General features: G+C 37.6%; 2 protein-coding genes across 3 annotated transcripts in view; both read right to left on the reverse strand.

Moving 5' to 3' along the window:
- The window catches only part of sh3bp1 (SH3-domain binding protein 1), a 24,180-nt gene extending 16,252 nt beyond the window's left edge, over positions 1–7,928 (reverse strand). The window contains exons 1-2 of one of the 2 annotated variants that reach the window (XM_007540161.2): positions 6,791–7,928; positions 6,694–6,758 (exon numbers count right to left, since the gene is read on the reverse strand). In XM_007540161.2, the coding sequence (XP_007540223.1) occupies positions 6,694–6,743 (50 nt within the window). In that variant the 5' untranslated portion in view covers positions 6,744–6,758; positions 6,791–7,928. Of the gene's footprint in view, positions 1–6,693 lie in introns of both variants that reach the window. The other variant, XM_007540160.2, reaches the window with a different exon arrangement.
- Positions 7,929–8,462: 534 nt separating this feature from the next.
- Positions 8,463–12,106, reverse strand: pdap1a (pdgfa associated protein 1a). Its single transcript, XM_007540162.2, has 6 exons — positions 11,926–12,106; positions 10,395–10,477; positions 10,249–10,320; positions 9,813–9,937; positions 9,601–9,737; positions 8,463–8,987 (listed from the first exon to the last, which is right to left on the reverse strand). Exons 1-6 carry the CDS (start codon positions 11,936–11,938, stop codon positions 8,962–8,964), a joined length of 456 nt encoding a protein of 151 aa, XP_007540224.1. The 5' UTR covers positions 11,939–12,106; the 3' UTR covers positions 8,463–8,961.
- Positions 12,107–12,834: the final 728 nt, after the last annotated feature.

Here is a 12,834-nt window from a genome sequence, read left to right on the forward strand (position 1 = left end):
TTACACTGGTTACACTGGTAGCCACTGGTTACACTGGTTACACTGGTAGCCACTGGTTACACTGGTAGCCACTGGTTACAAGGACTAAGACCTGAAGCACGACAGACGAGACGAGGAGCCGACAAGGAGACACGGGTGTATCTAAATACAGAGAGCGACTCAGGGAACAGGAGACACAGGGGCTCAGTCAAAGGCCGCTGGGCGACACGGAGACACAACAGACACAGAAACCTGAACACAGGAAATCCTCACTGTAACTTGGTTTACTGTTCTGTTATGTGTGGCCCTGAAACTCGTTGAATGTAAAAACTCATGAGATCAACTTAAACCACGTGCGTCAAACTCGAGGCCTGGGGGCCAAATCCGGCCCGCCACATGCTTTTTATGTGGCCATCTACACTGTAAACAAAGATTTTCTTTTACATAATAAGTCAGTCTATTATTAATAATACCTTCTGTATTTTGCAGGAATGTTTTGCTTTGCATTCCCTCCCAAAGCTGCATATTATATTCATAAAGCTGTGCGTCTTGTAAAAGCAGAACGCATGTCAGCATTTCAACCAGTTTCTGTTCTGTCTTTATTCGTGGAGCTCTGTTGAAATTCAGTAGTTTTATTTACTGATGGTTATATTTCTGGCACTGATCTGGACTCAGACAAAACATCCTGTTCATCATTTGGTTGAAAATCTTCGACATGGTGAAACTTTTACTCAGTTTTACATGTTTAAATGTAACTATGGTATTAAAAGAACAAGCTGATCATAATTTACATTTAATACCTGATAAATATGAGAAATGAATACTGAAAAAACCGAGTAATAATTGAGTCAGTTACTTGTAAACATTATTTGAAAGCTTCAGTCCTTCTCGGACACCAGCCTTTACAGAAACAGAGTTTGGTTTGTTTGGTTTATGATTTTGTAAAAACCAACCGTCCCAGTGTCATCACTCACTGTGTGCTGCTGTAGTAAAGATTACCCATTTGGTTTTACAGTGTAGACTCTGAACAGTTTAATTCTCACTTTTTTCAAAAAGTTCCTTTTTTAAAGGAACATTTTGTACATTTCTTAAACTGTCCAGCTCAGATAACTAAACTGTATTTTATTTGATCATTACTTTATTCTTACCGTTACACATTTTGAATGTAGTTTTGTATTTCTGTGAACCTTCGGGCTGCCTGTCATTTTGCTGCTGCCGGTAAAAGACGTCTGTTCTCTCTGCGTACCTTGATGACGTCACGTTGTCAGGAAGCGATCTGGGTTGCTAAGTTTAGACGGCTGTTGGTTCAAGGCGTCAGCAGCTGAACTGGGAGGAGGGCAGAGCAGCGCTGGGCGACTTTCAGCTCTGCAGAGAGCCAAACGTCCCGCTGCTGAACCAGCGCTGGTCGTTTTCTACCTGGATGTTCTGGTTCTGAACCAGCACAGCTGCTCCACGGGACTAAAGGAACTCATGAGCAATAATCATCCTTCAGTCTTTTAATCGTTTAATGTTTAATTTAAGAATCCAATAAATACGCTTTGTGATATTCTGAAATTTGATCAGATGTAATATTTCGTCCACTAGAATTATAAAAACATTATTCTGTAAAAAAAATAGAAAGAGTTTAAATGTTGCTGAGTTTCTGGTTTCTAATATTCGAGTTACCAGATGTTTATTCATTTTGTCCTTTAACTAAACTTGGTTTGGAGAGTTTTCTTCTTCTCACTCTGATACGTTTTAGTAAAGTTGGAGAATTATTTTCTAAATCCCTGTTTAAACCTTCGTTCTCTATTCTAAGCAGCAAAGATGTTTCAATTTAAGGTATAAGTGAATAAATGTGATAAACCTTTGAATGAATGTAACCAGAAGGGCTTTTATTTTGATATTCTCCACAGGAAGTCTCCTTGTAGCAGCTAGCTTAGTAGCAATAGAATGTCGGACATCGGCAGCGGCGTTTAATAAAGCATTTAGTTGGATAATTTATGCTGTCATTATTATGCCGCATTATGATACTACAGCTAACATAAGTAGATTGTATAAAAAAGAGTATACAGTGCTTTTATTTTGATATTCTCAACAGGAAGTCTCCTGTAATGTAGCAGCTAGCTTATGGTAATTTTGTTCTGAAATGATTAAAAGTTGTTTAATACAACATTTGATTGGAAATAAATTCATATTACTATGATTATATAGCTACAACTAACAAACAGAGTATTATTAATATTATTAATAAAACTGGGATATTAATATTACATTAATAATAATCCACCAATGTCTGTAGCTAACAACCAAGCTAACCAGTAAAGCAGTCTGCAGCTCACTCTTCATTACATCGGATAAAAACTGGCAGTAAGACTGAAGTCTCAGACAAACATTCCAAGTCAGATCAACAGCATCTCCGCAGCATGATGCTGCCGCCCCCGTACTTTACAGAAGGGAAGCTGTCTGTTAGCTTCACCCCCACCTGCTTCCACAGGCATCAGTAACATTTCCACTTTCATAAAATTCACACCTCAACTCCTCCATAGGAGCATCACCTCAAACTTTCTGCTTAAAAATCAACTCACTGCAGAGACTTTCCACTGACCAGCTTTCTGCTCTGATATTTTATATCTGCGTAACAATGTTGACCGTTTTTACCCCCCAAAAGGCTGAGTAACCAAACCTGACTAAAGAAAGGCCGAAGGGCTAAAGTAGGAGGACCTGTTAGTTATTTATTCTCGTCGGCTGCGTAGCGACACCAAGCCGCTCTAAGTGAAGCTCTGTTGCCAGATGTGGAGGAAACCCAGCCCAGTTCCTGAAGGGGTCAGACAGGCTTCAGCTCCTCCAAGGTGCTCTTCGTTTCCTCCGCTAAAACATCTGAGGAGCAAAACGCACAGCAGAGAAACTCCCAACACGGTCTGGTTTGTGCTGCAAATACCTGGTTACACTTTTATGTCTTACTAAAAAAGTTACTTATAAGTTAGTATTGTCTTAATTCAAGTATAATAAAATATTTGCACCAGAAACTTAACAAAAATACTTGGTGTAAGATTTTGTGTTTTTGCAGTGTGGGGTCTGCAGTTTAACCAATAAAGCTCCACATCAGACGAACATGATGCAGCTACTGTTTGAAAATAACTAAATGTTCAGGAATCACATGCAAAAACAAAACCTTAACTGGTACTTCTGATTTAGTTTCTGTTGTAAATATATTAAAACTCTTGAAATAAGACAAAACTAACTTAAAAGTAACTTTTCAACAAAATACAGGAGCTGGTTTAAAGTAAATAAATCCAAATAATGATGAAAAATCATTCAGTATTTTTGATCAATATTAAGGAATTATTCACTTAAACTTTGTTACGTAACGTCTCAGTTAGTTTTGTCTTATTTCAAGTGTAATTATTACATATTTGCACTTGAATCTAGACCAATAATTATTTTACTTTTGGGGTGAACAAGTCTGGAGAGGCCACAGTTCCTTTAGTTTGAGTCTCCACCATGCTAGTTGAGTTAAAATACAGATTTGAGCAAAACTGAAAGGGAAAACAAATGTTTAGATGTGTCAACAGGTGCAGCAGCACTTCTTCCTTCAAAGGTCGCAGCATCAGAGCAGACTGCCAGCAAGCGCTGCTCTGCTGCAGATGCATGCAGATGCATGCAGCGTAGGTTTATTATTAAACCGGAGTGCGTCAGAGGAGGCGGCCTGCAGATACACCATCAGTCCTGCTGCACGCAGGTCTGCGTATCACCACCACCAGAAATAAGGAAGGTGTCAAGTTTGGTCACCCGCAGCGTTTTACAAAACTGAGGCAGTCGGTGGTTATCTGCTGTTTGGAGCCTGGATGTTGCAAGTTATTCGGCTGTCAGAGTAGAAATCTTAATATTTTATTATAGTTTTTTTGGCAATGAGCTTTAAAACATCCCTGGCAGCTGGTTCCCTTTGTGTTCAACCCAAACTATCACTTGGAAATCCCTTTTCTACCACATAAAACCAGACTGCGGTTTTAAAAAGGAACCAGCAGAATTACAGCTCAGCGTGAAAACAACAACATAACGGAGAGGAGAAGCAGAAACAGCCGGTCAGAAATACGAAGGGACAACGACCTGAAGACGCAGAGCAGATTAAAAACCAATCATGAACTACCTGAAGACTGCACACAATGAAAATAAGACAATTATAGCCTCAAAAACTTACAGCCATTTGTAAAGTTACCAGTTAACAATAGTTTGAGTTAAAACCAAACTAAATCTTTTTCACCATGTTATTCAGTATTTTATAAATGTCACAGTTTCAAGCTAAATATTCAGTTTATCTTCTATACTTAGCTTCAAGCTAATTCTTCAGTTAGTTTGCAGCTGGATTTACAGAAGCAGCAACAGTTTATTCCTCAGATCATCAAGAATAAAACCAACTGCAGCCTAACAGTGAAGGACAAACCACCTGGAATCCACAGTTTCCACCTAAACAAGTAAAATACCTTTTACCAAATACAAACACATTTCTGTTTATGAATATTTTATGTTTTATCCTTACACCATAAGCACCTTTATGAAACACCACAAACAATCCCCCCCTTCCATGGCCTCTCCCAGAACCTGTAAACGGTGCCCGGACCCCGGGGAAGTGTCTGTCCAAACACAGGAATGTCAGGTTCCTCCATCTCCACACTAATCAGATCACACACAAACATTGGCTCAAGTTTTACAAACCAGCAGCTCTGAGTAACAATGATCCTCCTTCAGAGAAAACCTCCTCACTCCTCGGCGGCGCACAGCCCCAGGCTACATGCTAACGGCTGAACATGGTCAGCAAATAGTTAAAACTTCTTGTATGCAAATTGTTATTGATTCATAAATCTATTCTTAAGGTGCAATGGTAAATAAAGTGCTTGTTAATAAAATGCAAAAAGTGCTCTTCAAGTGCTACACAGTGACTAAAGTAAAAATAGTTCAGTTAGCAAGCTAAACGTACTCTGAAGCTACGTATGTAGTGAGCAAACTAAACATTTATATTCACACTAAATATTTAGCTTGATGCAGTATTTAGTTAGCAATTTGAAAATACAGTTTACCAATAAATACTTAGCTTAACTAAATATTTAGTTTCAAACTAAATATTTTGTTTACCAACTACGTAGCTTCCTAATAAAATATTTTGTATGAAGCTAAATATTTAGCTTATTTATTTAAAATGTATAAATGAATGAATAATATGGTGAAAATATGATTTTTTTCCCGACAGGCAAAATAAGTAAAATTACTGTTTCATTTTTAACTGTGTAACTTTACAAACAATGCCTCATAAATATTAACCTCTACAACCTCTACAGATTACAGATGAAACTCTGTAATCTGTATATTCATATCACAGCTTGCAAAACTTTTAACGCCGCTCAAACTTTTTCACTTTTTATTGCGTTACAACCACAAACTTTTACTCATTTTATGGGTTAAACATGACAAGGTGCTCTGCTCAGATTAGACTAAAACCAGAGACAATAAACACACTGTTCTGTTAAACATGGTGGTGGCAGTATCATGCTGTGGGGATCAGTGAGGCTGGTGAGAGATGATGGAGGGAAGTCCAGGATAATCCAGGAGGAAAACCTCTTACACATATCATGGGATTATGGATGCACGGATATCAAAATTTGATCCAATATTGATATCCGATATTGATGTTACTGTTTTGGATGATAACCAATATTTACCAATATTAAATACATTTGTCAACTTTTTGACACCTTTGGGGAAAAACCCGACCAAAAACAGACGGCAGAGGTCGTATTTATCAAGCCGATACTGATGTGTTGAAAAATGACTAATATTGGTAGATCCCGATGTTGGTGCCGATATATCGTCCATCGTTATATGAGATGGTTGAGATCAAAGCTGATTCAGTCTTTTTAACGGCCTAGTCCAAGTCAATTATTAAAAAAAATAATAATTTCCCTTCCACTTTCAGAGCCGGCATCGCTTTGTGCTTGTCTGGTTATCATTCAGTATCATTTCTGCAGAGTCAGGCAGTTACAGTTACTCAGTTACATTTACTTGAGTCACTTTTTTGAAAAAAAAAAAAAAACTTTTAGGAGTATTTTTTACTACGCTGTACTTTTTACTTTTAGTCAATAATTTTATTATGAAGTATTTCTACTTGAGTAAAATTTCTGGATTTTCTACCCACTGAATAAAAAACAAACATATTTAAACCAAAGATTCACCAAACTCAGTTTCTGCAGTTTCTGTTAAAGTTTCAGAAGTTTTTTTATTGGAAAAATTGATTTAGATTTTTTTTGTCTGATTTTATTTTTTGTTATTTATATAAATTGTTGTAATTTTGGTTAAATATAAAGTTATGTGGAAGTTTAGGTATTACAATACTTTTAGGTATTACTGTTATAATACCTAAACTTCCACATAACTTTATATTTAAGTCTGATTATGTAATTTTTAAGTATGAAATGATTGATAATTTGATCAGTTACTCAGTACTAGATTAACTTTCTACCAAATTCTTTTTACTGATTCATTTCTTGGACGGCTACTTTTTACTTTTACTTGAATAAAAATACTTTTTAAAGTACTGCTACTCTTACGTTAATTCATTTCCTGGCTACTGAACCATCAGACAAACACCATCAGGGCCTTCTCGGGTCCACGGGAGACCCGGAAAGCGGACCGGAACCACCATGCAGGTCCAACAGTCGGTTCTGATCAAACTTTTCTTACCTTGCTGCCGATCCGAACTGCTTCAGGATGCTGAGAGACTGCCGCAACATGCTGGCGCTGGAGTCCTACCCGCTCCGCTTCCTGATCCGAACCGGTCCGGAGGCGCTCCGGGCCGGGCTGCTTCACCGGGAGCTGGAGGCGCAGGTGAGCCGGGTCGCGCTGCCTCTCGTCGTGAGTGTTTCTGCGGCTGTTCGGTTTTCGTTCTTGTTTCAGCAAATGAGGAAGTTGCTCGGATGAAACGTCAGCAGCGAAAGGGAACCAGATGTTTTCCCCCGGTTGTTGTTGTTTTTTTGTTTTTTTTATTTCAGGGTGTCACTCTGAACCCCCCACTGAGTCTCAGCAGTGGGTAGGTGTGCAGGTGAGCGGCAGGTGAGTCCAGGCTGCAGCTTCTGTTCCTAACGGTGTTAGCTGCTGCAGGATGTGAAATGTCTGAAAGGGGAAACTCGGCGTTGATTGAGACATTTCTGTCCCAGTTTTCAAACATGTTCTGATTTTACTGCAGCGAGTTTTCAAATGTTTTGCAGAAGCAGGAATCACATTTTCAGAGCCGGTTGGGTTTCACTGCAGCGTGAGCCTCTGGTTCATCAAAGTTTCATTTCTTGTCACCTGTCGCCTTTTTTGAGGAACTTCTCTTCATACATCAGAGCCAAAAACGACCATGAGCAGAACCAGAAACTGATCAATTTATTTAAAATGTGTCGATCCAGGAAGAGATAAACCTTCCACCAAATTTTTCTTTATAATTTGTTATAGTCTCATTAATATTATGACAAACTGTAGGAATTTAAATATAGGCCGTAAAGCTGCTGATAACGCAAGTGCCTGACAGATGCTGCCGCCTAGTGGTGGGGCCGACTAAATGCACACAAACGATTTTTCAGATTTCTCTCGGAAAAAAAGAGAAATATTTCTCTCGGTTATTTTGAGCTTTTTTAAAAATACATTTTAACTCTATTCATATCTATATGTGGAGGAAGCTGCCACAGACTTCAGACCGGATCAAGTTGAATTTCTTTAGCATTTTTTGTTAGCACCGCCAACTAGCTAACACGGGCTAACATTCGCTCGTGAATTTATTAGCGATATTTCAGACCAAACCAGAAATATAGAGGCTGAAGTTGCTCACCCAGAGTTTGCATGAATTAGAGAAATTTAATTATTTTGTTTATTTCTTAACTTTACAGCGAAGCTATTGAAAGAGTTCTAGCTAACTCGGAAGAAGTTGTCTTAACATGCTGTCTGAAGCAGCCAATCAGACGTCAAGGTCGTCATACAAACAGCCAATCAGAGGTCAGCTTATCTACATATGTCATTATAATCCCACCCACCGAATTTAAAGGAGGAAGTTGGCAGTTTAAATTTATTTTAAACGTATTTTTGATGCGCTTCAGCGAAGGAATATAAAATTTAGTCAATTATGAAAAAAATATATATCTACACTTTAAAATGAAATCAATGCATTTAAATCATGTACATATAAATCTTCATGTAATAAATTTATAATTTTTCTGTTTTAAGAAATTCCTGAGGTTTAAGTAAATTCGTAAGTCATTTATTTATTGTAATTTGGCAATTTTCACTTCATAAAAAAACTCAATGGTTTTATACCTGCAAACCAACTTGTTTCTGGGTGGGTGAACATTGAAGGACATCATGAATAAATGTGGAAAATATCTTAATAAACCAAACGTCATACTTTTCAGATGCATTTGAAAGGAAGCCCAAAGTTTTTATTTAGATCTGTTTTAAAATGAAGGAAATCCTCATGAAACAAAACCAGAATAATCTTGTTTTATTCAAAAAAACTTAAAGCAACATTTAATAATAACTGTTTATGAAATAGAAACCTACTTCATGACATTTAAACCTGCAATACAACAAACCGCAAACTGTTGTTTTAACAGTTTCCTGTCGTCTCTGCATCAGCGGCTTGACTTGGAAAACAAAAGAGCATAAAAGTCCTCACTGTAAAACTTTAGTTAGATCAACAGGGAAATATTTGTGAATCCAAAGGAATGAAACTTTTAGCAGCTTTAGACGTAAAAACCCTGGTGAGAAATAAGGAAGAGGCTGTGAAACACTCAGAGGTTTTTCTCCAAATGTTGCATCCGTCGTCCTCCGGCGTTGCTTCACCCATTTTTCTGTCCATGCTGTCCCAGAAGTCCCCGTCCCTCCGGTCGGAGGACAGGGACGTTCAGGAGACGCTGGCTGTCCGTCCGCTTCCTCCGTTCCCCTGAGACTGAAATGTGTGACGCTCCAGGTGAGGCGCTAACGCTTAGCTTGGGCCTCTTCAGCTGCAGCAAAACAAGAAGCAGAGTTCACTGGTCACATCCATTTTAACACAATTTTAACTTTCATGGTTTTTATGTAGGTTTTGAATTTGGCTGCAAACTTAATGATTATTTTAGCAATCGATTAACTGGAACTTTCTGAAGATTTTTCATTTCAAACTTTATTTATAAGGCATATTTATTTATGCTGACCAAAGAGCTTCACAACATCACAGGTAGATAAACAACAAAACAAAAAATAAAATCAAGTTTGGCAAAAATAATCAGACAATTAGAAAATTGGCAGAAAATATCAAAAGCTAATAATATTAGTAGAAATCAAGACACTTGTTTTCAGCTGCAGCAAGTTACCAAAGAAAAACAAAAAGCCTGAATCAGTGAAGTAATAAATGTCTAATTTAAAACTGTTTTAAATCTTTAATAAGGTATTAATTTATTTTATTTCATTTAAATGTTTTTATATGATGTTAGAAAAATATTTAAAAAATCAAATAATTTAATTATATTTTTAAAAAAGAAAATCAACATTTTCATTTTCTTTCTTAATGGTCAACAACAGGATCCTTCAGTGAATGTTTGATGATTTGTAGCAAAAGATGCATCTAAAGTACGGCACCTCTCTTCCTGGCGGCCTCCTCCCTCTGCTTCTTGATGATGGCCAGCCGGGCCAGGTCGGCCCTGGCCTGCTCTGTCTTCCCCTCCAGGTGGAGCTTCCTGTAGCGCTCTGCTGATTTCTGCTTCTCGATCTCCTCTCTGAGGAGCAGAAGGAGGGAAAGCCTCAGCGGCGGCGCCTCAGAGCGACTCCAGGAGCAGCAACGCGGCGCCTACCTCTCCCTGCGGCTCAGCTCTCTGGGCGCGCTCACGTCCACCTCTGTCACCTTTTTGCTCTTCTGAGAAACTCGGTTTGGATTCTCGATTTCTATGAGGCCCTCCACGCCGCTCCTCTTCCTAGACTGGGTGTGGAAAACAAACGGTTACAGCACAATATTGTGAAACAGTTAATAAACTTTTTATTCAAAATCGAACCTTAAAATGTAAAGACATTATATATGTAGAAATACTGGAGATAATGTTTAAAGCAGGGGTGTCCAAAGTGTGGCCCGGGAGCCACTTGTGGCTCTTGGGCTGATTTTGTGTGGCCCCTAACTGAAAAGTCCTTTTCTGGTTTGTAAAGCAGAATTGAGTTTTTGTTTCCTTTTGTTTGGTAATTTACCAAAATAAAGTGAAGAGCATCAAAGTTTTCAGTAAGACGCTCTGCGCTCACCTCAGACTCGTCTTCACTGCTGCTCTCCTCCTCTGACTCTGAGCTCTCCTTCTCCGCTCCACCGCTCTCCTCCTGTCAAACCACAGATGTCTGCAGACGAGTTTCACAGGAAATCTGGTTCTTTCTGCCGCAGGACCTTCACTCACCTTCTCTCTCTGGAGTCTCATCTGTCGGTCGATCTCCTCCGGGTTGCTGAACTGCTTCCCTCGGCCCTTGTGGCCCTTTTTTCCTGCAGGATTTAGAGAAATCATTACTGTATGAACAAACGCTAGCTGAGCTTCACCACAGAAAATCTGACATCCAAACATTTCTATTATGACCTTTGTTTACTTTCTCTTCTCTGACTCCATGATTAATCTAATATATCAACTTAAATTCTGCTGCCATAAAACTCTTAATAGTTTTGCTTATTCCAGAGGTTCATTGAGCTTGTTAATAATATTAATTGTTATTATTCTTGTCATGAAAATAAATATTTCTGGATAATGAATCATCCTAGAAGTTATTGCGATAAAGGATAATATTGTAGTTTTGAGAATATTTTATAGTAATATAACAGTAATGGTATAATAATAATGTAAGAAAACATTTTCAAACATCAATAAACTTTAAATTCTAATGAACATTTAACACCGGAGCTGGAAAACATTTTAAATATCCAAAATACACAAACAAAAGAAATGTCAAATAAAATGAATTATTAAGTCTCTGTAAACAAAACTGACCTTCATAAAAAGGCTGGTTGAGACCAGACTGAAGACTTATCATCCAGTTTTTGGTAGAAAAACGATAAATTAAGCAAATGGATATTATTAAACTCATTTTAATTTATCATGTGATTAATTAATTTATTGCGACAGGTCTAATAATAAAACATTTTATTTGCAGACGCCTTCATCTGCACTGAAGGACGGACATCTTAAAATATACATAAAATGACAAAAGTGAGTGTCTTTAGTCAGAGTCTTCTGCAAGTTCACTGTAATACTGACTGCTACAGGAGATCTCTCCTGCTAACAGCCATCATCATCATCATCATCATCATCATCATCCACAATAACTCTGAAAAGTTTAACTAGGCCTGTTGCAAAAAACTAATTGCTTGATAAATTAAAACAAAAACAAATGTTCATCAGAATTATAAAGTTTATTTATCTTTGAGCTGAAATCAGCTCAATTTCACACAGGGTTGATAAAACGGGAGTGTGTTAGTTTCATAAACTGTATTTCTAAAATAATATCTTTCTATTGTTTTTTCCTTTGATTGTGTTCACTTCCTCCACCCAAAGCTGACTGCAGATTACTGCTAACATCTCTGCTGTAAACAGATAATTGATCATAAAGGATTAAATACATGTTGAGACATCTTCACATAACATGCAATCCTACCGTTCGTCCACTAGGGGTCATCAACCTAAAATGTTCACGTAAGCTAATAGGGTTAAATCTACTCTTGCTAAAAGTAATTATACACATAAAACGAACAATTTAAAAAGGTAGATATAACATCTATGTTATCTTTTTATGTCGGCTTCACCGGCACATATTAGAAATGATAATTTTATCATAAATAATATCTGTGATCTGTTAGCCACCTAGCATGCTAACAGCTAAACATGTGCGAGTTGAACGGATTTTATTAAACTTTTAGCAGTCGGAACAGAAGAAAATACTCACCACCGCGCGGCATTGTTTCCTGTTAAAGACTCCAAAGACGAAAAAGTCAACGAACCATCCAAGGAGTCAAACAGAAGACCGTAAAGACTGTGACTTAAGGTGCTGAAATAAAAGGCTAAGGAGTAACTACTTTGTCTCTCGCGCTGTCAGCCTACTCGATGGTATCGGCGCATGCGCAAAAGTGAGGACTAACCCAATCGCTGTACAGACTGAGCTGAGAATCCTCCAATCAGATTAGGAGACACCATCTCCAGCAGCCCATTCACAAAATATAGAGAAATATTGATCCGACTGTGATCAAATCAATACCGTGGGGTCATTTAAACAGAGCTATAAAGTAAAAAAGTAAAAGTATTTCTTTACTGTACTGATTTTTCAGGTATCTTTACTTCACTTAAGTATCTCTCTTTTTGACAACTTTTTTTACTTTACCCACATTTTAAGAGAAATATTTGTACTGTCTACTCCGTACATTTTGCATAATATTATCATTACTCCTGTGATGAAAAAAATTATGATGTGGAGTCAGATCAAATCAGGAGTAATCCTCCGCTCATACAAAAAAGTGTGTTATAGTGTCGGTATTCATTTGGATTCAACCAAAGCAAACAGAAGAAGGAAAACAAACACAACACGGATGGAAACGTTAACCTGAGTAAACAACAGAGGAACACATCCAGACACGCAGATAATCCACAATGACTATCTGTGTCATTTTTTTTATAAAAAAAAAAACAATATGTGAAATATTTCTGCAAAAGGACGAACCCCATTGCTGTGACTGGGTTAAATATTACTAAATTATTCATGTACACATTTATATATAGGCACCAAAACAGAAAAGATCACAGATTAAGTGATATTTTATAATGAATACACATTTTATTTTGAAATCCAAACAGCATTCTA

This window comes from Poecilia formosa, unplaced genomic scaffold, assembly GCF_000485575.1.
Source record: "Poecilia formosa unplaced genomic scaffold, Poecilia_formosa-5.1.2 Scaffold521, whole genome shotgun sequence".
NCBI lineage: Eukaryota > Metazoa > Chordata > Actinopteri > Cyprinodontiformes > Poeciliidae > Poecilia > Poecilia formosa.

Coding starts and splice junctions, on each gene's coding strand:
- pdap1a (XM_007540162.2), bottom strand. Junction 9,938..10,248: donor GCAGTGAAGACGAGTCTGAG/GTGAGCGCAGAG, acceptor TTCCACACCCAG/TCTAGGAAGAGGAGCGGCGT. Junction 8,988..9,600: donor GGAGGCCGCCAGGAAGAGAG/GTGCCGTACTTT, acceptor GTTTTGCTGCAG/CTGAAGAGGCCCAAGCTAAG.